Below are 22945 nucleotides of genomic sequence, written 5' to 3'. Positions count from 1 at the left end.
AAGTGGCCTCGGATTGGGTACTGGGCAGGAGTCCATGAACTTAGGTTGTGGCACTGCCAGTGGTGCTGTCTGGCGTGGATTCTTGCTTGATCAACTAATAGTGAAATTTGAATGAGCAAAGGAGTCGTGCAAGAAAGGCCAGCGATGACTAGTACTACCATGGCATAGAGGATGACGGTAGCGCCGAGTACTGATGGCAAAGACGGTATAACTCCGAAGAATAGCCGGTCAAGCACCACAGCAAAAAAAATACTTTTAATACATTCCAGTAACGCCACGCAACAGTTTCTCGCTGCAGCTCTATTGTCAAAAGAGTCTGGAATAATGAATTAGAAGTGGATACCACTAGACAGATGCAGGGTCACTGCTAGTAGTACAGTATTGACCTGCGTCATGAAGCCAGCGCCACGAGCCCATGGTGTGGAATATACAATCGGAATATTGCAGACACTCGTACTGTTACAAATGAATAGTTAGTTAGCACAAAAATATGAAATGCAGGGATTTATTTGCGCACCCCAGAGATGCTACATTGGTGTACCACAAAGAAACGAATGCCATCACATGCATTGGGTGCATGCGCTTTCCGATTGCACGAATCGTGCATATGTCAAAATCATTAACGCGACAATACCATGAAAGGTCAATTACAATGCGTACAAGTGTTTCCAAGCACACTGATCATCTCTGATCATACATGCCCTATTAAAAACAGAATGGTGAGTTGAGTAGAGCAAATAAGGTTGCTCACTCAACCGCCACCAGCTTTTGCACTGATGCTCCTTATAGTACATGGCGTCCGTCAAGGATACCAAAGAGAATCGATGACCTGGAAATGAGGATAACCTGCAAACTAGGAAATCATAAGCAATCATATATCATAAAAGGTAGAACACCACTCTTACACTCTGCGACAGTATGCTTGACAGGGTGGCTCTCCTTCAAGAGGATGCATTGAGCAACTGCTGTCATGACAGACAATTGCTGAAGCGACCAATACTGGCCACGTAATTCGAAGAAACTGGGTTATGAAAAAATCATCGAACAAAATATGAGGTCTTGAACCTGGGTCAAAATTCAGTACTCGATGATACCATAAACGACCAGTAGCATTTGAACACCTTTGGCCAGATATCGGATTAAGGATCGTCACGATAATACCTCGAGTGGGGGCCGCCGCCGTCGCCAGCTGTAGGTCGTTGTTTGAAAGGCAACTGACAGACATATATAACACGCAGCAGGTAAAGGTGATACCGTTACACCAGTCAAAATTGGACTCCAATTCACAGAAACTATGTGAAAGACCATCCTGGCCACTATAACCTACCATATAGTGTCATACTGGGGTGAGTCAGTCGGATCGATGAAGTAGCTCTCCTTCAACAGGATGGATCCAACCACCGCTGTCATAAGAGGTGTTAAGAAAAGCAGGACTGTCGCATCTGCGACAGCCAAGTATTGAAGTGACCAATACATGCCATATAACCCGAAAAACCTTGACCATGGAAAGATCATTGGAAAATCAAGGTCGTGCGCGTAGATCGGTACGCACCCACTGGTGCCACGAAGTACTAGTAACGCCCGAACAGCTTTTGAGCCAGCTACTGGATCAGGGATTCGCATGATAGTCTTTCGTGTCATCAGTTGTAGGCCGTTGTTTGTACAGGGCATGTATACCACGCAACAAATGAACGTGATGGTCTGGGACCGATCAATGTCTAATTCGAGCCAGGAAACTGTGACATACCATCCTAATTGTAATGACCTGTGGTACTAGGTTCAATCCATCCGACAACCAGAGGTAGGGAAACAGCTAACCTGAAACGTGTGCATTCGAGGCTCCAAGCCGTTCAGTATCTTAACCGCACTATACACGCAAACGTAGAAAAACTGGGCGGAGACGATAAATAACATCCCAATGTTATCAGCAGTGATGCCTGTGACACTAGGTCGACCATCGTCCGCTATTACCCCGTCAAACGGGCGTAAGTACGTAGGATACGTTGCGTTGTCATTGGGAGAAGACTCGCTATCGCTCATCTTCGACGTTGATGGGTTGGTAGATTTGGAACGTTGCACTAGCCAGCGTGGGTACACCAGCCAGCAGGGACCCAGTGCCTCGATGGCATGGTTGTGACCTTTGCATATAAATGTGTGACAAAGTGCGTGATATATAAGGCACAAAAAGGGTACAGGTATCCTAACTGCATCATACGCAGTTGTTGAATGTACAACTGCTGGGGTATTTGTAGAAAGTGCAAGACTCAGAAGCATCAATGTGGCCTCGCAGTGGGTAGGAACCCACAATTTTATTTTTGGGTATTGTCAGCGGTACTGTCTTGGTGAGGTTTCTGCTTTTTCATCTGGTGGGTGAAATTCATAGTTTGGCAACAACAAACGAGCACAGTGACCACTTACGACGACATAGAGAGCAGAGGACATGATGATGACGGCACCGAGAACTGACAATAGAGACGGTACAACTCCGAAGAGCAGGCGTTCGAGCACTACAGCGAAAAACACCTGGGCATACATTCCAGTGACACCACGCGACACAGTTTCTCGCTGTAGTCCCATCGTCAAAAGAGTCTAAAATCATAGTGAACTGCCAGTAAGTAGATGCAGAATGACTGTACGCACCTGCGCCGCAAAGCCGAAGACACCGACTATGAACAGAAGAAGTACCCACATCCATGATGTAGGATATACAACGGGAATATCGAAAACAACCATCCTGTTACAAATAATGAATTGACACGTAAAATGCAGGGATACATTGACACACCCCAAAGATGATATAATTGTGGACCATAATGAAAAGAATGTCATTACATGCATCGGGTGAGCGCGCTTCCCAATTGCGCGGATCGAGGTATCTGTACAAACCATTAAAGCGGCCATTACCATGAGAAGGTCAATCACAATACGTACATGCTCCAGTATTTCCGAGCACGCTGACCATACACGCCCTGCCAAAAATAGATAAATTGTGGGTTGAGCGGGACAGAGTACGCGTAATGGTACCCACCCAACACCCGCCAGCCTTTGCGCAGGAGCCGTGTCTGGGAGTCCTTGAGGAATAGCATCCAAGGAACCAAACAGGAATGCGGGTCTGCCTATGAGGACAACACCGAGTAAACTAAAAACTGGGGATTTGAATTCTCCATAAGTAATCATAAACTATCAGAGGCAGATTATAACTCTCACCTCCCGCGACAGCTTGCTTGACGGAGTAACTTTCCTTCAAAAACACAGATCCAGCCACCGCCGTCGTAAGAGGTGTTAAAAAAACCAAGACCGTCGCATCCGCGACAGACAAGTACTGGAGCGACCAGTACATGCCAGATAGCCCAAAAAACCTGGGAAACAGATCGTTGACAAGTTTGAGGCCGTGCGAATAGATCAGCACCTACCCAGTGATACTACGAAAGAACAGCATCATTCGAACACCTTTAGGGCCAATTATCGGATCAGGGATCCCCATGACAGTCCTTCGTGTCATCAGTTTTAAATCGTTGTCTGGGAAAGCAATTGACAAACATGTATATCTCGCAGCATACAAAAGTGATGCCCTGAGACTAATCAATAAACGCTCGAGTCGAGGACTCTGTGACGCACCATCCTGATCACAATAATCTGTTTACATTCAAGTTAGTTTTACTCCATATTCGATCACCAAAGATGGAAACAGCTAACCTGAAGTGTGTGTACCGGAGGCTCCAAGCCGTTCAGTAACTTCACTGAGATATCCATGGAAGCGAAGAAAAACTGGGAGTATATGATCAATAACATCCCAGCATTTCTGGCGGTGAAGCTGAGTGATTCGTTCGCGATTGCTCCATCATCTTGACATGTTTGCATCGAGCCATAGTTTTCTATGTCGTCACCGTGAATGAGTGGGGACTTGGGCCTGCTCATCTTCGACGTTCGTTGGGTAGAGGGTTGGTACACCCAATGAGTTGGTAATTCAACGGCCGGATGGGTTAAGAAGTTTCATGCGGTCTAGGACCTGCATAATAGTAATACATACTATACATAAGGTAATCGAAGCTGGCGGTTGATCGATCAATCACACATGTGGATTAACTGGCCCGAACATTTAACCATCGAACGTCCAGCGAATCGGCATGAACTGCATCCTGTGGTCCCCTTGTAGGAGCATTGGCATTACTCGTGTTAGTTCAAGCACATGACAAGACTTTGAAACAGTGTATATACCTTTAGGCGGTGCTAAATGCCAATCGATTCGGAGTCGAAGCCAGTTGCCAGCAGTAACCGAGTCACGCGTCGTACTTTTATGTCTTACGAAGAAGTCGACGCGCTTAACTTAGCTTTTCCCAGGCTAGCGCGGCCCGGATCACTTAGTGCAGTCTTACTATGGTCTGGTACTTTGTCTAGTACATATGCTAGAGTTGTGCTAGAGTCAACCAAGCTACTTGGTTGACCCATGATCTAGGCCTCTGTGCAAATAATATGACTATCCGGAGACTTGCATTCTTTCGATAGGCTGACGGTTGAATACAAGCTCCCGGCTGGGCACCTCGTGCGTGGTAAGATTAGTATGTTGATATAAATTAGGCAAATGACATTTTATGTATACATTAGCCAGTGGCAGTCAGTGTCTAGTCATAGGTGCGCGCACATTGCAAGATTCTGCATTTTTCAATCCGACTTTGAATTTACTGCTAGGTAGAGCTTATGCGGGCATCATAGGAAATGAACCGGCGGAGGCTTATGTTTTGGATGATGATGCCAATAAGATACGAGCAGTACAATCCTCTACATCGACGTTGAATAACTTGATGACGGCATGTCCGGCGGAGTTGTCAGGGGTGGTAATGGAGTATGAGTTTGGCGGAGGAAAAGCGGGCTTTGGTGGAGAACGACGATGGTAGCCATACGAGAACGTAGGGGCGCCAAAAGCGCATCTTCAATCACCGAAGAAGGACGAGGGCAGCAAAAGTGATGGACGAGTGGAGTTTGGTACGGTGGAGGGCGCATGCACTGATGAAACTTGACTTGGGAGTTAGATGAGCACAGATGGCGGGTATTCTGGAAGCAAAGAGGTTGGTGATGAACAACCCGAGTTGTACTAGTAGGGGTTGAGTTGGGTGACGCCTTTCATGTTAACAAATGATTCATCGTCGTTGTTCACGTTGGCATCAGCGAGCGCTAGCCAAGAGGTTTTTGTCGCCGCTGTTCCTGCTATCAGACGTAAATTTGCAACTGACAAGGTTTCGAGGTACCAGTCCTGTCATTAGGTTCTTACGTTACGCTCCACATACCTTGTTCTTCAAGTTGTCAACTTATCTGGAAGCCGAAGTACTTCGGAAGGTAACAGGGGACTCATCACTCATAACCTAGGTGGGGATGTCGTGTCGTACTTCGGCGTCAATCCGACACTTTTCTGAACACAAATGGAAGTAAGCAGGGTGAGCGCACTATACCGCCAATATAAGCCAATATATACCACCATCAGAAGTTAAACTGGGCGTAGCTTCGCCGCCACTTACGAGTGACGGACTCATCACGTGATACGTAATGCGGGCCAGACCTAAAAAGTGAACGGGGAACATTAAATCAGACTCTAGAGGACTTCTGACAATCAGATAACAAATCAAAGTATGTACCCTCGATCATCGTTCCAAACCCAGAATCGTCAAAGTCCACGACTACCAGACACATATCTCAATAGCAGAAGTGTCGTAAGTCCGCGGAGTCAAATACGGCGCTCGTAGCAGGGTCAAAGGTATGTGGTGGAACTGACTTACATAGAGTACACTTCTAGGCTGCAGGCGTCCCGTGTCAATCTCGGAAAGAATGTGATTACAACAAGAATATAGACAAGTCTGCGAAATTATGCCGGAAGTTACTTACTCATTTGATAAGGACGATGTAAGGAGGCGCGTGTATCAGACCTCCAGGGAGCCTGGAACAACGTGTGGGCGACCACCACGATGGCTCAACACTTAGGATGAAACGCGCCTTGAACTTTGATAGGGTGACCGGCAGATATCGTCATGCATCATTTGGGGGCCTCCATGCTTGAGAGGGCATGCCCAAACGATTTTCCGGCTCATCAGAAATGTGAAAATCGATGTCAAACAACATCAAGATGTGGCATGTCTGTGGGTAAGTAGATGGTCTCGCGCTGTCGGAAGCCGATTGCAGTTATTGTGGTACAACAGAGAAATCTGAGTGATGGTGGCGTTGAAGTCACATGCACGAAGAATACGATAGGAAGCATTTCCCGATAGAGTTGTGCTCCCCCGATCAAGACGCAACATATTCTTCAGGAAAAACAATGAAACGGTCATAGGCGCCAAAAGATGCAATCATAATCAAGCCTATTGGCCTTTCTATGAGGGAGGATTACAAGAACGAGAGTGCGTGGAGCTCGGAGCAGCTAGCAGTAGAGCCTCGTACTGTCTTAGATCAAGAAAAGTGTCGAAATCCACGAAATAGTAGTTAAACTCCGAGGTAAACGAGGGTAAACGGTGTGGCTCCCCGCCCAGGGAACAAGGAGCCATCTAGGTCGAAGCCTCGCGTTGTACAGCGATTGCGACCAAAATCGATAGATAGCGTGTTGAATGCGGAGCAAAGAAGGTCGAGAGCATGAAATGATATCTGTATCTCCGCTGAGCGAGAAGACCCGTCGCGCAAGTTCCCATCAGGCTCAATAGTTGCAAGGAATCTTCATTCGAAGTTCTGTCAAATCAGGGTGAACTAACACTGGGACCTACGGGATGACTTGCAGCCTCTTGTAGCTTGGTGGCAAAATTGATCTGGGCACGAGGCAAAGTCTAAACATGGATCGAGATGCAATAAACTCTCCGGCACCCCGGAATGTTCTCCGCAGTATAATCTCGGAGGAAGCACCGTATGCAATTATACGCGTGGTCCGAGCACGATGTATGATATGGTGATCCGGTGAGAAAATACAGTTTGATTCGCGGGATTGTGGAACATTGTGAGAATGTTCGGAGCTGCGCAGGAGTGGAGCCGGTGGGGAGTATAGCAGGTCACCGGAGGCTAAGGCTGAGCACAGTGGCTGGGCGGGAAGACTCGACATCCCGCAGTGGCACAGATTACATAACCGGGTGACCCCGGCAGATCTGTACAATCAGACGCCAAGTTGATCTCGAAGGCGGGGCCTTGGTTCGAGGCCTGTATCTTGGACCGCATTACCCAAATTTATCCCCAAATGATTCTGAATCAAGGATACCGCCTCCTCAATCGCGGATACATCCAGCCAAAGTGAGCTTTTCGGTCGACTTTATTGTTTTAGATATAGATTCCAGTCGCACGTCTGATTCGAAGACGACAAAAAATACCTTCGGTCTCATGGTGAATATCGTGGCTCTAGTCGTTGCACAGGTGTCAGAATGGGAACGTGCCATCCGAGACAAGCGGCAGCCAAGTACGTTCCATACAGTGTTGCATCACTTGTAGTACAAGGACAGTATCCGACCTGCAGGACATTAAAATAACGTTGTTTAGCTGACTTGGTGTCAATCACGGTTGATAGCGGACTGGCAGAGAATGGCGACGATGTTTGCGTGTCCAGCGGAGCCTTGGCTTTGTTTGCCGTTAATTGAGTAGCACCTCAAGCTTCAAAATCTCTGTTGTCCAGTTGATGATGCGGCTCCTCGGATACTTCTGTCGTAGGTAATATCCAAGAGCGGCCACTTCTTAGATCTCGAAGTCAAAGATGCGTTGCGGTGACGAGTGTTCAACATGGCGATCCTTCAGGATGGGTGGTATTCTTCGCAACCGCAAACGAAAATAGTAGACACAAGCCGGACAGTGAGAAGCAGGTGATATATACAATCAACAGCTACATAGGATCAATAGACTAGTAAGCAAGGCGGGCCAGTGCCTGCTGATTGTGTTCGATTAGAGCGGATCACTCCAAAAGCGGTCTGATTGAAATGGAGGGAAATAGGGACCAGTGGATTCCTGGAGATTTGGTGGATGGTAAACATATAATCAATGTTCCGTGGAGCATATGGACATTCGGGCATGAATTCCACACTATACTAGTATCTTCAATACCTCCAACACTCGAATTGGTCTCGGTCGGTGCCGCAGAGGTGATAGCGTTGACCCCTACGGTTGGTTCACAACGAGATCCGTGCATGATCCGCTGCAATTTATGAACAACTGGGAATAAACTTGAAGGACCAGGGCGCAATTGGTGTAGCTTAGGACAGATAGAAGGGAGTGCTTACGAGAGGTGGAGCCTTGTGCATAAGACATGATGTTATGTCGTACGAGAATATGCTTGACAAACATTCCGACCCTGTTCAACACATGATCTGCCCTTTATGCGACAGAGCGCGCAAAAGTGTAACCAAGTTAAGATAAAGATTAGTAACATTAATTACATCTGGGTGCCTTTGTGTGGGCGCGTTTACGGTCGTAGAATGTGACAATTTGAAAGTGTTATGCCTCGCGACCGAGAAGGTAAAAACGCCGTTCTGCATGTTACTACTATGCAGCTGTCCCGTAGCCTTTTCTGTTGAGAGATTTCTGGCTCTGGAGTAATTCTGGCGCTGTGCTTTGTATGTGCAGTGAGGGTGGAGACTCATAAAATTGTGTCTAGAGTTGGATGCGAGCAAGAGACATAAGTGCTAGTGATGCACAGCAAGGGTTGAAGCTTCGAAGACGCTGATCGCCGTATAAAAAGCTAAGGAACCTCATTGGTGGCTCTCTGCCGCGCTCGTGGGTAGAGAGAAGAACTTGATGCTCTGGGTAGGCAATAAATAGAAACACTGTCATTGGTTGATGCCAAAAGAGATTATTAAGGTTCATTGACGTTAACGTTCACTCTTCGAGGATGGATTCTCAGGATCAGAATTCAGAGGATGTGTGTGGGCTCCAAGAACCTTGTACTGAGAGTACCGAATCGAGCAAGTGGAGGACTAGATACTGCAGCAGTCCAGACAAAATGGAGGGACAGGTCCTGAAGGCCTCGTGTAGTAACAGATAGTAGGAGTCGCCAACGACTCGGATTAATGTCATGATCAAATTATCGTAACACCCCCCGCGAGAGTGCGAGTTGACGATGTTCCTTGATACAATAATTTGTCACATATTCTGAATCAGCGGTACATATAATATTATGAAAAATATGAATCGATGGCAGTACTTACGGTGTTCAAGTATCAGTGCATTATAGTCGAAAGGAGCGGATAAACTTTGGTCGCGAGGCAGGGCTGAGTCGGCGGCAATAGGCGCCGGTAGTGGTAAAAGGGCCGGGTGGCAGTGTATTATGCCGAAATGCCGAGATTCTCGATTTTTTATGTAATTGAGCATAATATGATCCATGGCTGGATTCAAGCTAAATAGGCTTAAGGCTAGAGATAGTCCGTCCGATATATAGCACCCTCTCTTCCTCCACATCATCAATTCGAATTCGAGACTCATCTCATTCTGTAGCCGCCGTCTACAGTAGTATACATATCTTACTCCAGCTTCCGTAGCTATGGTCACTACCTCCCAACCTATCGCCTTCCAGTCTCCTAATCACCCTGATTTCCACATGGCATCTGGTTCATCCACTGGTAATAACAGTGCAATGCCTTACTTTCTAGGCTCCCCAATATCATGGCGTGCTGGTTCATTCGGAAGCCGCTTCTACCCTGGTTGTTCCCCTGGTCAACTTCTAGGACCACTGGAGTCAGTTCATGCTTCATTTACACGTGTCATTGTGCTGATACAGTCTGTGTAGTCCTAATGAATTCAAATGTGCCAAGTTGTCGTCATCTATTGACAGCGACCGTGGTTCAATTCTCAATGCTCTCGGTGCCTTCGACAGGGACGATGAATTGGTGAGTCCGTGACTTTCGCATCTTGTGCCAACCTCTCATGGTTCTACTATTGCAGTGTCGCAACTACACATGCTGTGGTCTACAGCTAGATGACCTACATGCTCTCCTACAGCATTTCGAGGAGATCCACGTTGTCGTGCTTGACCCGTTCAGTCACCCTCAGTTCCCAGTCGTCCCTCCTTTACCTCAGTCTATTCATAACGCAACTCCCTCTTACTTCTCAGACCATCATCAGCACCCTTCGTCTTACCACCAAGGTGGCTTCGACCCAGATGACATGGAACTTGATGTCGATCAGGGTAGTACGCCTTCGTCAAACGCACCAACACCCCCTGACACCCCCCTTACCACCCCACTGTCGTCACATCCTAGTCATTCGTTTAACCACTTTGGTCAATCGAAACCTGCCTCTCCGCATCTTCCCGTGTCGGCATTTGATACGACAACCGTACTCCCTTCCCGCTCCGTTCACGGCTCGGCATTCCCACCCTCTCGAAACGGTCTCCCAAATGTGGCAAATGCCCCCGATGCGTTTAATGGTTACGCGGGCTACTCCGACTACTCATCCTCAATGCCTGGCACTGTTCCTTCCCCACCTGCCAGCGATGATCTTCATGCACCTATCACACCTGTCAGTGAACCGGGTAGTCCCTACGGCTGCCTTCCTCCTGCCGTAGTATTCTCCACAAGCAATACTCCTGCCAACACTCCGTCAGCCTCTCGTGTTCCGTCTCCAGCAAGCGCCTCGCACCACCCCGCGCCCTCCGCGGCCATGCCTCAACCGTCAGATTCCCCTGCTTCTTTCCCGTCACAGCAAGCCAATCAGCGTGCCAGTACCACGCTCTCTCGCCCTGCATCATCATTGCTATTATCCAAGCCCTTCCGTTGTCCTAAGCCTAATTGCAACAAGAGTTACAAGCAAGCTAATGGGCTCAAATATCACATGACCCACGGCAGCTGTAACTTTGCACCGCCTAAGGACCTCGAGCAAGTACAGGCACTATTGGCTAGCAAGCGGTCTGCCCGCGAGGCCGCCGGGCAGGAAGATCAGGGTATCACCGAAGGCGAGATGCGCGAAGTCGAACGGGAAGCAGAACGCAGGCTTCGGCCATTTGCTTGTGGTGTCAGTGATTGTCAGCGCCGATACAAGAACATGAACGGTTTGCGGTACCACTATCAGCATTCGGGTGACCACGGTGCAATTGGCTTAGCTCTCCTGGCCAGTGGACAACACGAATGTTTACAGCATGCTCATGGACGAAGTAGCAGTGCAAGCTCACGGCATTCAACGCCAGCAACGAGTGGACACTCGACGCCAGTGAGCGGACACTCAACACCGTCATATGCTCAACAATATCAGCAACAAATGCTTTACTCCTCCGCACAGCAGCAGTACTTGCGCCAGCAGCAGCAGGCCCTGCATGCGCAAGTGCATATGGGCTATCATGCTGGCTCTGCCGAAGGTGTCCCTATCGTTGCCCAACACTGATTAGACTGGCGCTCGTTCAAAATGCAGGTCCGAAAGGACGGTGCGGTTTTTGAACGTAGACTAGATGTAATTTATAGGCCTCATCATCACATCCCTGGTCACTCCTCGGCGCTTTCTGGGCCGACCTTGGCCGCTCGCCATCTCGATATACGACGCAAAAGTAAAAATTATACATATTGGTCGACTATTGTGATATATCCCATCTTTTGCTTCTCCGCTCTGCTTTACTTTGCTCTTCCGTGTGTTTCTCCTCCACTGGCCTTCAACATATCCCAGGTCGACGCCCATCGCTTCTCAGATTCGTTTGTTTGCCGGTTCTCGTTCTTTTTTCTTTGGCGTCTGGCTTATAATACTGCGTCTCTCTTCTTTGTTGGTTGTTCCCCAACTGCGCAGAGCATAGCAGCTTTGTACGTTTCCTAAAAGCCAGGAGTCTGTACTATTATGCAGGCTGGCATCTCTTTTGTAATTTTACTCTGCAGGTCCATCTCTCGTACTTGTATTGCGTATACTTACATTAGCTAACTACATACACAGTATCACTACCTATTTCATGTGCAGTGGATTTTGTGTGGAAATGCGAGTCTCGGAATACTTTGAAAGTTTGAAACGTTCAAGTCAAAGGTGCACATGGTGCCACGTGCTGATCGGCGTCCAAATTCCAGTTGTGTCACAATGTTTGGACAATCCCGACTCCCCGCAGATCTGATCGACAGGTTTCACCAAAGTCAAGTCCTGCTGCCCCTTTGCATTTGCAATTGGTGTTTGCTATGATTTTCATTGACGTGTGACACGGGCGAAGGAGGGTCCTCTAGCTCAAGGTTTGGAGTGCGTGACGTCGCAGCGATCACTGATGGATCGTTTGTAGTCTAGGAACAGGATAGCGCACTTGCACGAAAAGGGGATGAAGAGTCTAGCTTGGGGGGAAAATTTTTCCCTCCAAGAGTCTGTTTGTCGTCTACCAAGGCCTTGGCGAGGGTCGATGCGCAGAAACGAGCAGCCTGGTACCCGTACGAATTTGATCAGAGACGAAGTTGGGTGAGAGGCAAGTTAACTCTATATCTTCATCCTGTCTTTGGTCTGCCTGCGAGAGACTAGCAAAGAACACAGGGAGATAGCTGCGGAAGCATTTTGCATGGTGCTGAACGTCCGTTATCGTGGCAGGACCTTGATGACCGATCGGTTGTTTCTACGATAACGGACAGCCATGAAAAGCAGACCTTATACGGAGTTCCAACCCTGGCCTACCTGTCTTGCTTCGATAGGGCCATCTAAGGGAGGCTAGAAACGGGTGTGCACACAGGAAGGTCTCCATCACCGTCAGCTTATTGAGGTTGTGGTCCCGCGAAAGGGTCGTTCATATGGTCCCCCTTTTCTCGCAGTCCATCTGTCTGGATAAATTGGTATTCCAGCTGCGCAAATGTGTGGTTGGCTCGAGTGTCTTCGAGGAGCTAGCGAAAAAGCCGGGGCCTGAGAACGCGTGATTGATATGCTCGTCGAGAATATATGAGCGGGAGTCTGAAAGGCGTAGGCGGAATCGTATCTAGAGACGGTAGATTTCATAGATATTCAGCACTGTTCTAATTCTCCGTATTTTTTGGTTCGTGTCGCAGAAGCCAATGTATATTGCGTTGAAGGAATCTGTATTGCTGAGGGGAAGGTTGTTGCGGAAATACCGACAAAAGATACATTCTGTAGCCCGCGTTTTGCCTGCGTCATGGCAAAAATATAGCAGCAATCGCTCAAGCACGAAGAGAAACACCATTTGGAAACAATCGCCTGACACCCAGTTGAATCTACGGTTCTAAAATGCGTCAGACTGGGGAAGGTAGTCGGGTTTCGGCTGGGGGAAAGGCTTCGTAAAAATATATCAAATCCTGACTTGTAAGTCTCCCTTATGTCTTCCTCATCACAAGGGTATTTCATCACGAGAGATTCCAACTTACTACTTGAGTCACAGCGCTCGAGGGCACGTAGGCTTGCCCTTTAATGTCATAGTCATAATCCACGGAACTAATTGTAATACCAATGCAAAGTTTCTTCAAGCAAGGGTAACACCCGACGAATCTGACGACCTCGGATAGTGAAATCCACAGTGACATATGTGCCGCGCCAGACATGCTCCCATATGTCTCGTTGAGGAGCAACACCTCAATATAGGACCATGCTTCTCCGATTTCTTCCAGGTCGCCTCGCCAATGCTGAGACGGGATATCGTACCGATGTCCGCAACCCGAAAGTGACTGTGGTAGAAGAGTGGACGTATGGTGTCCGAGTCAATGGTGATGACTGTACCGTTCAGAACTAACAATCGGAGGATTTGGATACACGTATGCACTGGAGGTTCCTGAAAGCATGGAGGGAGTCAAAAATTATCTGCAGCAGGCTTGGATCAAACTTGACCTCAGATCGAAGTGGCACCGAGGTGAGTTTATGAAGCCATAGATGTGTGAAGACTTCGACGCCGTCAAAGCTACCAAAGAGAATTGGGCCGCGGGATAAGTCAAGGATATCTTCAAGATCACTGCCGGTGGGCAGACGCGTCTTGATGCTGGTAGATGACGAGAGTCCACCCAGATACAAACAAGTCAGGGCATCATTTGTGATGGCCGGCACGACAACTACGCGCAGCTTCGGCATTTTTGGATAGCACACGAGACTGGCAGAGCTAAAGGCGCGTCCCGCAGGCCAGGTCGAGAGGAGAAGTCGAGATCGAAGTCAAGATCGAAGTCGAAGTCGGAGTTTTCAAGGGATGGACAAGTTGTAGGCAACGACCGTAAGATCACTGAACGAAATCCTCTGCAGAAAGCCCAAGTCCAGCTAGCAAGGGGCGGAACAGGTGAACTAAGTGACATGTAGCACGTAAATCTCGTAGGTTTGTCATCAGGACCATCGAGTATGCTCGGGTTTGTAGGAAGGATTGGACAGGGCGCGACCATTACGAACGAGACATGAAAAAAATCGGACGTACTACGCATGAGGGGTTCAACGCCTATGAGAGTGTCCCAGAGAGGGCGGACATCCAATACTTGTCCTATAACGCGCGACACGATAATGCAAGGGCGAACAAGGTTGGTCCCGAAGATGTAACATATCTCGCTTGCCAGCGGGTAACACGTTTGTTGACAATGGGATAGCTCATGATGACTATTGCACCGCCAATACATCACAAGGCATGACAACTCTCATGTACAGGGAGGGGACAATTCCATTACCCACACTTTGCTTGCAGCTTTGCATCATGGTGTCATGGCAGGTGAGATAAGATAACTTGGACAACGATTCGAGCCCCGGTCACTGTCACCAAAGTAAATCCTTTGAATTATGTTATGTTTACCATGTACTGAGTACTGTAGTGTGCTGCGGGATCTACTAGGCATATAAAGATTCAAACCAGTCAACAGAGATGAATTGGCAACGGCATTTCGCCCGAGGGAAAAGCTTCTTTACAAGCATGTTTAACCTCGAGTAATGAGAAGTCAATACGTGTTCCTCAGCACGGGATCTCAATGTGAGATGTTCTAAAGTATTTGAGGCACGAGACTCGAGGTCATGTAAGTTGTCAAAGCCAAAGTCTTCGTTCACGTCATTGAGTGTAAAATTAATACCAAGTTTCGTCAAGTGAGGACACAACTTGACGAATCTGACGACTCCAGCCAATGTAACCGCCGGTGGCTTGGGATCATGACACCCATATGTCTCGTTGAGGAGTAAAACCTCAAGACAAGGCCAGGCTTTTGCCATTTCCTTCAGGTCATCTTCATTCAAGCTGATAGAGGACCCTGTATCGAATTCCACAACCCGTAAGGCTCTGAGGTAGAAGAGCGGCCGTATGGTGTCAATCGTAATGACGATCTCGACGAATTGAAAGAGACCGGTGGATAGGGAGGGGGAGAATTCGGATAAGCGTATGCATTGCAGGTTTCTGAAAGCCTCGCGCGTATGAAGCGAGTCAAAAAGTACCTGCAGTAGGCCTGGGTTGAACTTGACCTCAGATCGAAGTGACATCGTGATGATATTACGAGGCCATAGACACGTGAACGTTTCGACGTCTTGCCATTCTGCGATCTTCCAGTCAACACTTTCAAGATTCTCGAAGAGAATGTGACTGCGGGATGAGCCAAAGACATATTCTAGATCACTACATGTGGGCAAATGCGTCTTGATACTGGTAAATGATGAGAGTCCGCCCAGATAGGTCAGGGCATCCTTGGTTATAGCCGGCACATTGACTGTGCGCAGTTTCTGCATATTTTGGATTGCATACGAGACCGGCAAAGCTAAAGGCGCGTCCCATGGGTCAAGTCGAGAGGAGAAGTCGAGATTGAAGTCGAAGCTTTCAAGGGATGGACAAGTGGTAGGCAATGACCGTAAGATTGTGTGCAACGAAATCCTCTGCCAAAAGTCCAAATCCCGTCTATAGTTGACTGAGGTAGATACGTTGATGGAAAGATGCTGTAGACGCGGGCCAAGCAAGGGGCGGAGCAGGTGGACTAAGTCGCACGTGACACGTAAATCTCGTAGGTTTGGCATTAGGACCTTCGAGGAGTAGGCTAGGATTTGTAAAAAGGATTGGACAGGGTGAGGCCAATCATGAAAAGACATTTTCAAAAATCGGACGCGATTTGCATAGCGACAAATGATGGCTAGCTGAGACTCTGTTGGAATCTAAGCATCCATAAGTAACTATGCATTTATTCGCCGAAACAAAACGAAAACTAACGACATGATCATCTCCAAGCGTTGTGTTTGGTGATACAATGATCCCACCGCATTTCATGAGTGGAATAATGCTTTCAACCGATTCCCAGAGAGCATCCAGTGCTTGCTCCGAAAACGTGCGACATGTTAGTGCAAGGGCATACAGGGTATTCCTTGAAAATGCAGGAGGATTCTTTGTGTGAACGTATATATCGTCTGCGCTGATGTAGCTTATGATGTTAGAGAAAATTTCGGACACAAAAAGAGCGCGAGACATCGACTCCGAGTTGTTGACAGTCGACAGGGGCTTCGCTGGCGCTGAGACTGTGGTGATGCAGTGATCGTGAAAGGGCGCTTCGCTTGAGAGCATCTTCAGGGTGTGTGCAATCCACAGGATGAAAAGATACTACTAGGTAAAGACTCGGATCTCAATATTTATTCAATCAGAGGAATCGTAGGTCCGGCCCTGTTACCCTTCCGGAGTACTTCGGCACCCAAAGCTCCCGAAGACAATGTACGTGCGTTACCTCACTTACAGCAGAGGTTAAGACCTCCAGCACCGCTCGGTAAGCTTATATTTTCTACCCGCGCATAAGGTTAAGCACCTTGGCACTGCACGTCTACTACTGCCCACCACGCCCGACCTGCAATCTCCTGCCGCCTACCACACCTAACCTCCAACCTGCGCCCTCCCGCGTCATGCGCTAGCCCCTCATGAAGCCTCGCGCTGCCTCGAAGCCTCGAAACCTCACGTTGACTCCAACCGTCACGGTAGTCTCCCGAGGCTGTTCCGCCATTTCGTGCTTTCACTTAGTCACTCAGCATCAGGAGAATGATGGAGTGCTTATTTAGCCTTATTGTACTTAGTGTGCATGATCAGCATAACACGGAACTTGATTTAGGGAACACGAGTAAATTTGATCACTCTAACTAAGGAAGGTAACACAGGATCATCAGGATACATTTATTTCCAAGCAAAAAAATAAGAGATACTCTCTATGTTTGCTTTAAAGCTCGTCCAATTTCAATACTGGCGTTGGCGAGCACCAGAAAGTTGTCCTGTTCGTGGTCAAGAGGTTTCCACCACGTGCCGCTGTTCTCACTGCTCGGGTAAGTCTGGTAAATTTGCAGCTCATGAGGTCTTGATTACGTTCTTCGTTATGCCTTTTCGGGAGCTTTGAGCCGAAGTTTTCGGAAGGGTAATAAGGCATTCAAATCACTCCAATTGCCGGGAGTAGCGGAGGAGTATGTGTCACCTATGATACTAAGGATACGTACTAAAGCGATACAAACAGGCTCCGTGAGGCGCATACATACCACCATACCGTGTCAGCACAGACCAGCGGAAAGCCTTACTGTGGCCGCTTGTAGAGTCTGTCCTCAATCGAGGGCTGACGATGCAATGATTGATGGTTGGAGGATTGCAAGCTGATGTCAAACAACAATCGCTCGCTCCAAGATCATGAATGTCATCAATAAAGCAGGAAAGGAACATTGGGATATATCGTACTGGTATCATGATCAAAAGTTTCAAAGATACATTTCTACAGCAACCCACAGCACTAGGTCATCTTCACCGCCCGCCAGAATGACGCGTACCTGCACAAACATCCGCGCATGATTAGCGATCCTTCGCAGCCAAATTCGAAGTCAAAAACGTACATGTTGACACGGTCTAGTGGAACCTCCGGCCCCTTCCTGATACCCAAAGCAGTGACAGTAAAACCTTTGCGCTCAAATCTGACGCAATACTACATCAGCCTTCACAGGGCCCAGCACATTCTCAAAAAAAAACGCACACGTCACAGTACCATGGTTTCCTAGCTGCAGAGCGCCAGAGAACGAAACCACCAGGTGAGAGCACACGATAAAACTGGTCAACCTCATCATCCACATCCTTGGACCCTGGTGAAAACCAGTCGAGGTGATCCATAATAACGGCTCGAGTGAGAGACCAAGAAGTCAACCCTCGTAGGACGCTGAAGAGTTTCATCAGACCAGTTACACTTCATAGTACTAACAGTGCTTACTTATATATCGAATCAGTGTGCAATCTAAACGCATTGGTAGCTTCGCCATTGTTGGCTTTGAGAGCCTGAAATCCGGACCGGGTCAGATATTCAGGGCAGGAGGATGGTGTGTAATGTCCAAGAAGCGTCTGATAGTATCCTGTGAGCGCAAGAAGAAAAAACTCAAAAATCCTCAACTTACCAATGGGTAGAAGTACGCGCCATCCTTGAAGGAATACGTCGATGGTAAAGGGTTTAGGGTATCTCTTACGAACTCATACATTGACCCTTCGTCCAGGACCATACGGCGCTGGTTGAGGGGCACTCCCAGTGCGTTCCAGCAAAATATCGGGCTCTTGAGCAAGGCAATGACGACGGGGTTCAAGAGGACAGGTTTCAGCTTCTCGCGCCAGATCTGATCCTGCCGAGTTACACTGCCCGCATTGCACAAAGCTTCCACATCTTTCGATACCCCAGCGATTGAAAAGATGACTCTGGCGAGGCGCAGTGCCCAGCCGCTATATCCTTTCAAGTAGAAGGCTTTGGAGAAAGCATTGTCGTTGATGTGCCAGAATTGATAGGCAATAGAAGAGAGAAAGGGGGCAATCTTGGAGTCGAGGAGCGCACGGAATTTGGGATGATGCCCATCACCGAACATGGAAAAGAAGTCTTCATACTCGAGGGCTTGTACGGCTGCGAGTTTCAACTCTAGCAAATGACCTTGACTGTATGGCAACAAGTCAGTCGAGCCGCATGATGGAAGGTAGCTGGTCATACCAGGGGTTCATATCCACGCAATGAATCTTTACAGTAAATGTTAGCACACAAATAACGATGCTTCATCGATCCACATACTCTCTTGGGCTGCGCTGCTATGGCGTAATGCAAAGCATTGTCACCTGCTGATGTGATTACCAGCATCGAGTCTTCGGGACCAAGATTGAGATACTTCATATCCACATCAGGATCCTCCTAACATACTGTTTAGTGCCCGGGAGCGGGGATTTAATGAGAAAACAACAGACCCATGTGAAAGAATATATGAACGTTCTGAACGCTTGGTGTATAGCCTGCTCATAGTACGGAAGCCTCCAAGGCTAGCCCATGATCAGTTTTATCGCGAATTTCGTAATGTATTGGCTCACCTTTCCCAAATGATAGTGGAAGGAGCTCAAAGGCGGTTTCACAGTGATAAGTGCATCTGCGTGGGAAGCCTGCGTCTTCAGAACAGGTTCCCCAATCTCAATTGGTGGAATAGTTTCTGAATCCTTGATAGTCGTAAAAGATGCCGGCGAACAATTGCCAAGCATGTTGCCCCCTTCGACTTCAAAGGCATGGCAGAAACGAGATACATCGCACGAACGTGAGCGACCAAGCCAGATGTAGTAGGGACTATGAAATATTAGTGAGGACAATTGCAGATAAGAGTTTGATGATACTGACATGCGGACGATGAATGGGATAACGAAGCGATTTCTGCCGTTGTAAGTCTTGACCTGCATACATAGTTAATGTCATTAATGCTAGAGCTATTTGGTAAACGTACCGTGCCGAACTTGTATTCCAGATAGTCTCGACGATGTGGTGACAATGAAACATGGTCGAAGTCAAACCAGATCTGCCAGAACCACCTACTAAGCCAACCACATTCCTTGCTCGTGCCTCCGATGGCCTTCTCGTGCAAAGACGGTTGCTTTCCAGAAGTGTAAAAATCGACAACAGACAAAAGACCGTTCTCTGGGGAAAGAACGTAGTCGATACGATCTAAAAGAGCATAGAAGTTGGGTATCTAAATTTAGATTGTTAGTTCGTTCTTCCAGAAACCGATGATCTTAAACTTACCATTGAGAGGGAATAGCTGAGCGTTACGAAGCTTACGCTCCCTTTCGGGTCACTCTGCGCCCATTCTGGAAGGGTAAATTCGGTTGCATCTTGACACAGTACTGTGATGTTTGTCCATCCCCGCTTGGCAAATCGCTCCCTGGCAACTTGGAGAAGGGGTTCACAAAGATCGATGAGATAAATAGCATCGAAGGAGGACACCGGAAAGTGTCTATCCATAAGCTCGACATTATGGCCTAATTGGCATTCAGGAGAGAATGATCCAGCCAGCAAGTAGGCGCGTACCTGTTCCTCCCCCTATATCAACCCAGATCAGTTTCTGCTTGGGGTTTTTGGCGGGCATAGTCCGGATATGACTGGCTGAAAGGTTGAGCATGGTATTCCGACCTCGTAGAAGACCACTTCGGGTTGCATCATAAACATCCGCCTGGCCTTTGTAAAACTGCGGATGTCATGGGTGATCTATAACATGTATTAAAACAATTTTACGGACATTGTCCAATCTTGTTCGCTGATCGCTTGCGTGAAGAGGGCGGATAAAACAATGCCATATGAATTTGAGTTGGGGGCGAAGGGCGCTACCGAGGGCAAGGACAAATACTGTCAGCGAGCAACCGAGTAAGATGAAGGCGGCGATGGTTGAAGATCCGGTCCAGTATGTGATGGCTTCGCTGGCATATCTGGCACATCGTCAGCTGCAATTCGATGTATAGAATACGTGCCAATCACTGACCTTCGTTCGATATAGACTACAAGGGCGCTACCGATCAACAGGAGAGCACGAGAGACCGTAGCCATTGATGATCATCCCAAAAGATTTGACCCATCTTCTTATTCTCCCTTTTTAATGGCACGCGTGCTGAAGTGCGGGCCACTATCTGCCACTATGCAGGACGAATGTGGGATTGTCAAGAAGATGAAAAGGAAAGAACCTTGTTTCTCGAGAGAGGTGAACCAATGGGGCCTCAGTTACACAGGGCACGACTGGCGCGCGTCGACGAACGTGCATTTACGATTGACGTGCGGAGATAACGGCCCATCTCGGACTCTCGGTTCCAGGATTAACGCAAGAGATACGCCGAAGAGTCACTAACGCAGTTAATGAACGTTGAACGTGAACCGACACTTTGGCACAGTGAATAGGATGAACGTTGAGCGCTGAGTCAGTGTCGAGCGAACGTTCAAACGTCGTTGGAACTCTTGTCGATCACCCGCTATAGGTCTGAGTCTCTGACGATAGACCACGACAAAATCGTAAGCATACCCCAGCATGTACCGCCAGAAAGGTTATAAATATACATGCAAGGTGGCATATATAAGTATACTACTCGTATGAATCCCTGTAATATCAGTACGATCATCCAGTCAAGGGGCAGACATATCTGAGACGGGTTTAACTGTATGATCACGAAAACTAAGATATATTAATAATGTAGACCCAGATAAGCAATTAGCCAGTGAAATTCTTGTCCAGGAACGAGGTGGTATCGAATCAAATTTGCTAAATGCTGTACAATCATGAAGCAGCAGCCTGAAGTTCCGAACTGCTACCGTGCGACAGCCGCCGATACCGAGTGCGAGGCAAAAGTTGACCCAACAGCCACGGTCCTCAGCAGTTCGAGTCTCAGACTGCGTCTGGGTATGTTGTGGCATGCCGGATACCGAGTGTGGCTGCCCTGCAGAAGATGTCTGATCCGCCTGAGGATTAGTGTCGGCGTTCTTCTTCTGCGACAGAGGGGGACGTGCGACGTAAATCCTCTAGAGATGCGGTTATGTGTGTGGAGACAAGACATGCAATCTACTGCTCACTTTTTTTGATTTTACAGTGGAGACTGTGACCGGCATTGGTCCTGTGTGCCACGCGAAGAAACTGCGTTTCAAGTTGCGACGTTGATGCAGCGGAATAGCTTGGTTTACTGACGAGCGAGGTCGAGAGGGCATGAATATCCTCCAGCAAGCCGAAGACAGGCTCCGTCGTACGACTGCAATCGCGTTCGATGACCGGCCAGCTGCGTCCAGTAACCATGACCCACCGGCAGGTGAGATCACGGTTCGGGGAGACTAGTGGAGCAGGAAGCTTCAGGCCTCGAGTCTCGTGGCCTTAAGCATATCGAGACCCTTAAGAAACCCACTCACAAGGGACCCTTTTTCGGTCGTTTCCGAACCGAACAGCGTCTCCGTGCAGATACGATGCTGCTCGTCATTTCCGTATGCATATAAACCTTTAGCTTAAGCGCCTAATGCCCCACATCGGTGTCCGCTTACACATATGATCGCAATCTTTTTCGGCCTTACTGGGGCGGTCCCTCGCTTGACGGGAATGGTAGTCGCGACCGATTTTGTCTCATCTTCAGCGCTCAAGCGCTATATGTGGGGGATAATGGGATGATCGATAGGGAAACTGGGGGGCTTGATGTGGGAGGGAATATCTACGATAAAGAGGCCCAAACTTCATTGCACGTGCAAGACTTGAAGATCAAATTATCTGATCCATCGTGTCAGCCTCAGAAAGGGCGCATGGCAGTCGACGATAACATGATTACTATATCATATAAGCTCCACCCGCATCTGTTACCTCTTGATGTTTCTCACTGCTATTGCATATTCATCAAAGTATGATGAACTCCACATCGATCTCGAGAATCTTATGGAAGGCTCTGAGCCTGCATCAAATAGGTAGATGTTTGTATCATCGCACCATGCCGCTACATGCTACTGGTTCTTAGCATGTGGTGAGGTCCCAGCAGCTCGATCACCTGCGTACTCTTTTTTTACAAGTTACGGTCAGGTGCGTATGGATTCTGATCTATCAACTGAACTTGAAGTGATCAGGCTTCCTAAGGCCAGTCAGCTTGGTATTTGTTTGGCTAGCACCCCCTGCCACTCCCAGCCATTAATCACATTGCACGGCACCGAACAGCTTGTAAGCGTGTTCATCCTCTATCGACCTTGCACCTTGCTCACCGGAGCAATTGTAGCCCTGTTATTAGGGCGCGAGTCTGTTCATTCATTATCCGACAACCTCGCGCCTCACTAAAATCATCGCTGACCCATTGACAGACTGTGAATGGTTT

The 22945-nt window shown here is 48.1% G+C and overlaps 7 protein-coding genes across 7 annotated transcripts; 1 reads left to right on the top strand and 6 right to left on the bottom strand.

Annotated features, from left to right (window-relative positions):
- Positions 1–1044: 1044 nt before the first annotated feature.
- Positions 1045–2123, bottom strand: BJ212DRAFT_1321811 (uncharacterized protein). The gene is made up of 3 exons (XM_041334426.1): positions 1819–2123; positions 1748–1765; positions 1045–1701 (listed from the first exon to the last, which is right to left on the bottom strand). The coding sequence occupies exons 1-3, from the start codon at positions 2038–2040 to the stop codon at positions 1324–1326; spliced, it is 618 nt and encodes a 205-aa protein (XP_041198389.1). The 5' UTR covers positions 2041–2123; the 3' UTR covers positions 1045–1323.
- A 186-nt stretch (positions 2124–2309) lies between these two features.
- Positions 2310–3918, bottom strand: BJ212DRAFT_1475966 (drug/metabolite transporter superfamily; the record flags this gene model as incomplete). Its single annotated transcript, XM_041339307.1, has 11 exons — positions 2310–2363; positions 2419–2589; positions 2641–2734; positions 2786–2876; positions 2932–2969; positions 3029–3146; positions 3208–3359; positions 3414–3491; positions 3541–3572; positions 3619–3636; positions 3697–3918. The coding sequence occupies 11 exons, from the start codon at positions 3916–3918 to the stop codon at positions 2310–2312; spliced, it is 1068 nt and encodes a 355-aa protein (XP_041198388.1).
- Positions 3919–9487: 5569 nt separating this feature from the next.
- On the top strand, positions 9488–11322 carry BJ212DRAFT_1475965 (uncharacterized protein; the record flags this gene model as incomplete). Its single annotated transcript, XM_041339306.1, has 3 exons — positions 9488–9681; positions 9734–9833; positions 9889–11322. 3 exons carry the CDS (start codon positions 9488–9490, stop codon positions 11320–11322), a joined length of 1728 nt encoding a protein of 575 aa, XP_041198387.1.
- A 1354-nt stretch (positions 11323–12676) lies between these two features.
- BJ212DRAFT_1295782 (uncharacterized protein) lies at positions 12677–13959 on the bottom strand (the record flags this gene model as incomplete). Its single annotated transcript, XM_041332356.1, is given in 5 exon segments — positions 12677–12862; positions 13009–13029; positions 13266–13520; positions 13540–13562; positions 13629–13959. 5 exon segments carry the CDS (start codon positions 13957–13959, stop codon positions 12677–12679), a joined length of 816 nt encoding a protein of 271 aa, XP_041198386.1.
- Positions 13960–14575: 616 nt separating this feature from the next.
- On the bottom strand, positions 14576–16194 carry BJ212DRAFT_1321795 (uncharacterized protein). The gene is made up of 2 exons (XM_041334425.1): positions 16043–16194; positions 14576–15987 (listed from the first exon to the last, which is right to left on the bottom strand). The coding sequence occupies exons 1-2, from the start codon at positions 16097–16099 to the stop codon at positions 14692–14694; spliced, it is 1353 nt and encodes a 450-aa protein (XP_041198385.1). The 5' UTR covers positions 16100–16194; the 3' UTR covers positions 14576–14691.
- A 1212-nt stretch (positions 16195–17406) lies between these two features.
- Positions 17407–20952, bottom strand: BJ212DRAFT_541202 (uncharacterized protein). The gene is made up of 15 exons (XM_041343453.1): positions 20605–20952; positions 20365–20551; positions 20157–20313; positions 19872–20107; positions 19576–19818; positions 19473–19525; positions 19175–19421; positions 19055–19126; positions 18885–19001; positions 18807–18832; positions 18232–18754; positions 18051–18178; positions 17820–17999; positions 17683–17760; positions 17407–17619 (listed from the first exon to the last, which is right to left on the bottom strand). Exons 1-15 carry the CDS (start codon positions 20667–20669, stop codon positions 17583–17585), a joined length of 2349 nt encoding a protein of 782 aa, XP_041198384.1. The 5' UTR covers positions 20670–20952; the 3' UTR covers positions 17407–17582.
- A 155-nt stretch (positions 20953–21107) lies between these two features.
- On the bottom strand, positions 21108–21958 carry BJ212DRAFT_1321792 (uncharacterized protein; the record flags this gene model as incomplete). The annotated part of the gene is made up of 2 exons (XM_041334424.1): positions 21681–21958; positions 21108–21629 (listed from the first exon to the last, which is right to left on the bottom strand). Coding segments are annotated over exons 1-2 (262 nt in total), but the record flags the coding sequence as incomplete, so codon positions are not given.
- Positions 21959–22945: the final 987 nt, after the last annotated feature.

The sequence above is a fragment of the Suillus subaureus genome (assembly GCF_016647635.1).
Source record: "Suillus subaureus strain MN1 chromosome Unknown BJ212scaffold_3, whole genome shotgun sequence".
NCBI lineage: Eukaryota > Fungi > Basidiomycota > Agaricomycetes > Boletales > Suillaceae > Suillus > Suillus subaureus.
This window is presented reverse-complemented; position numbering and strand designations above follow the sequence as displayed.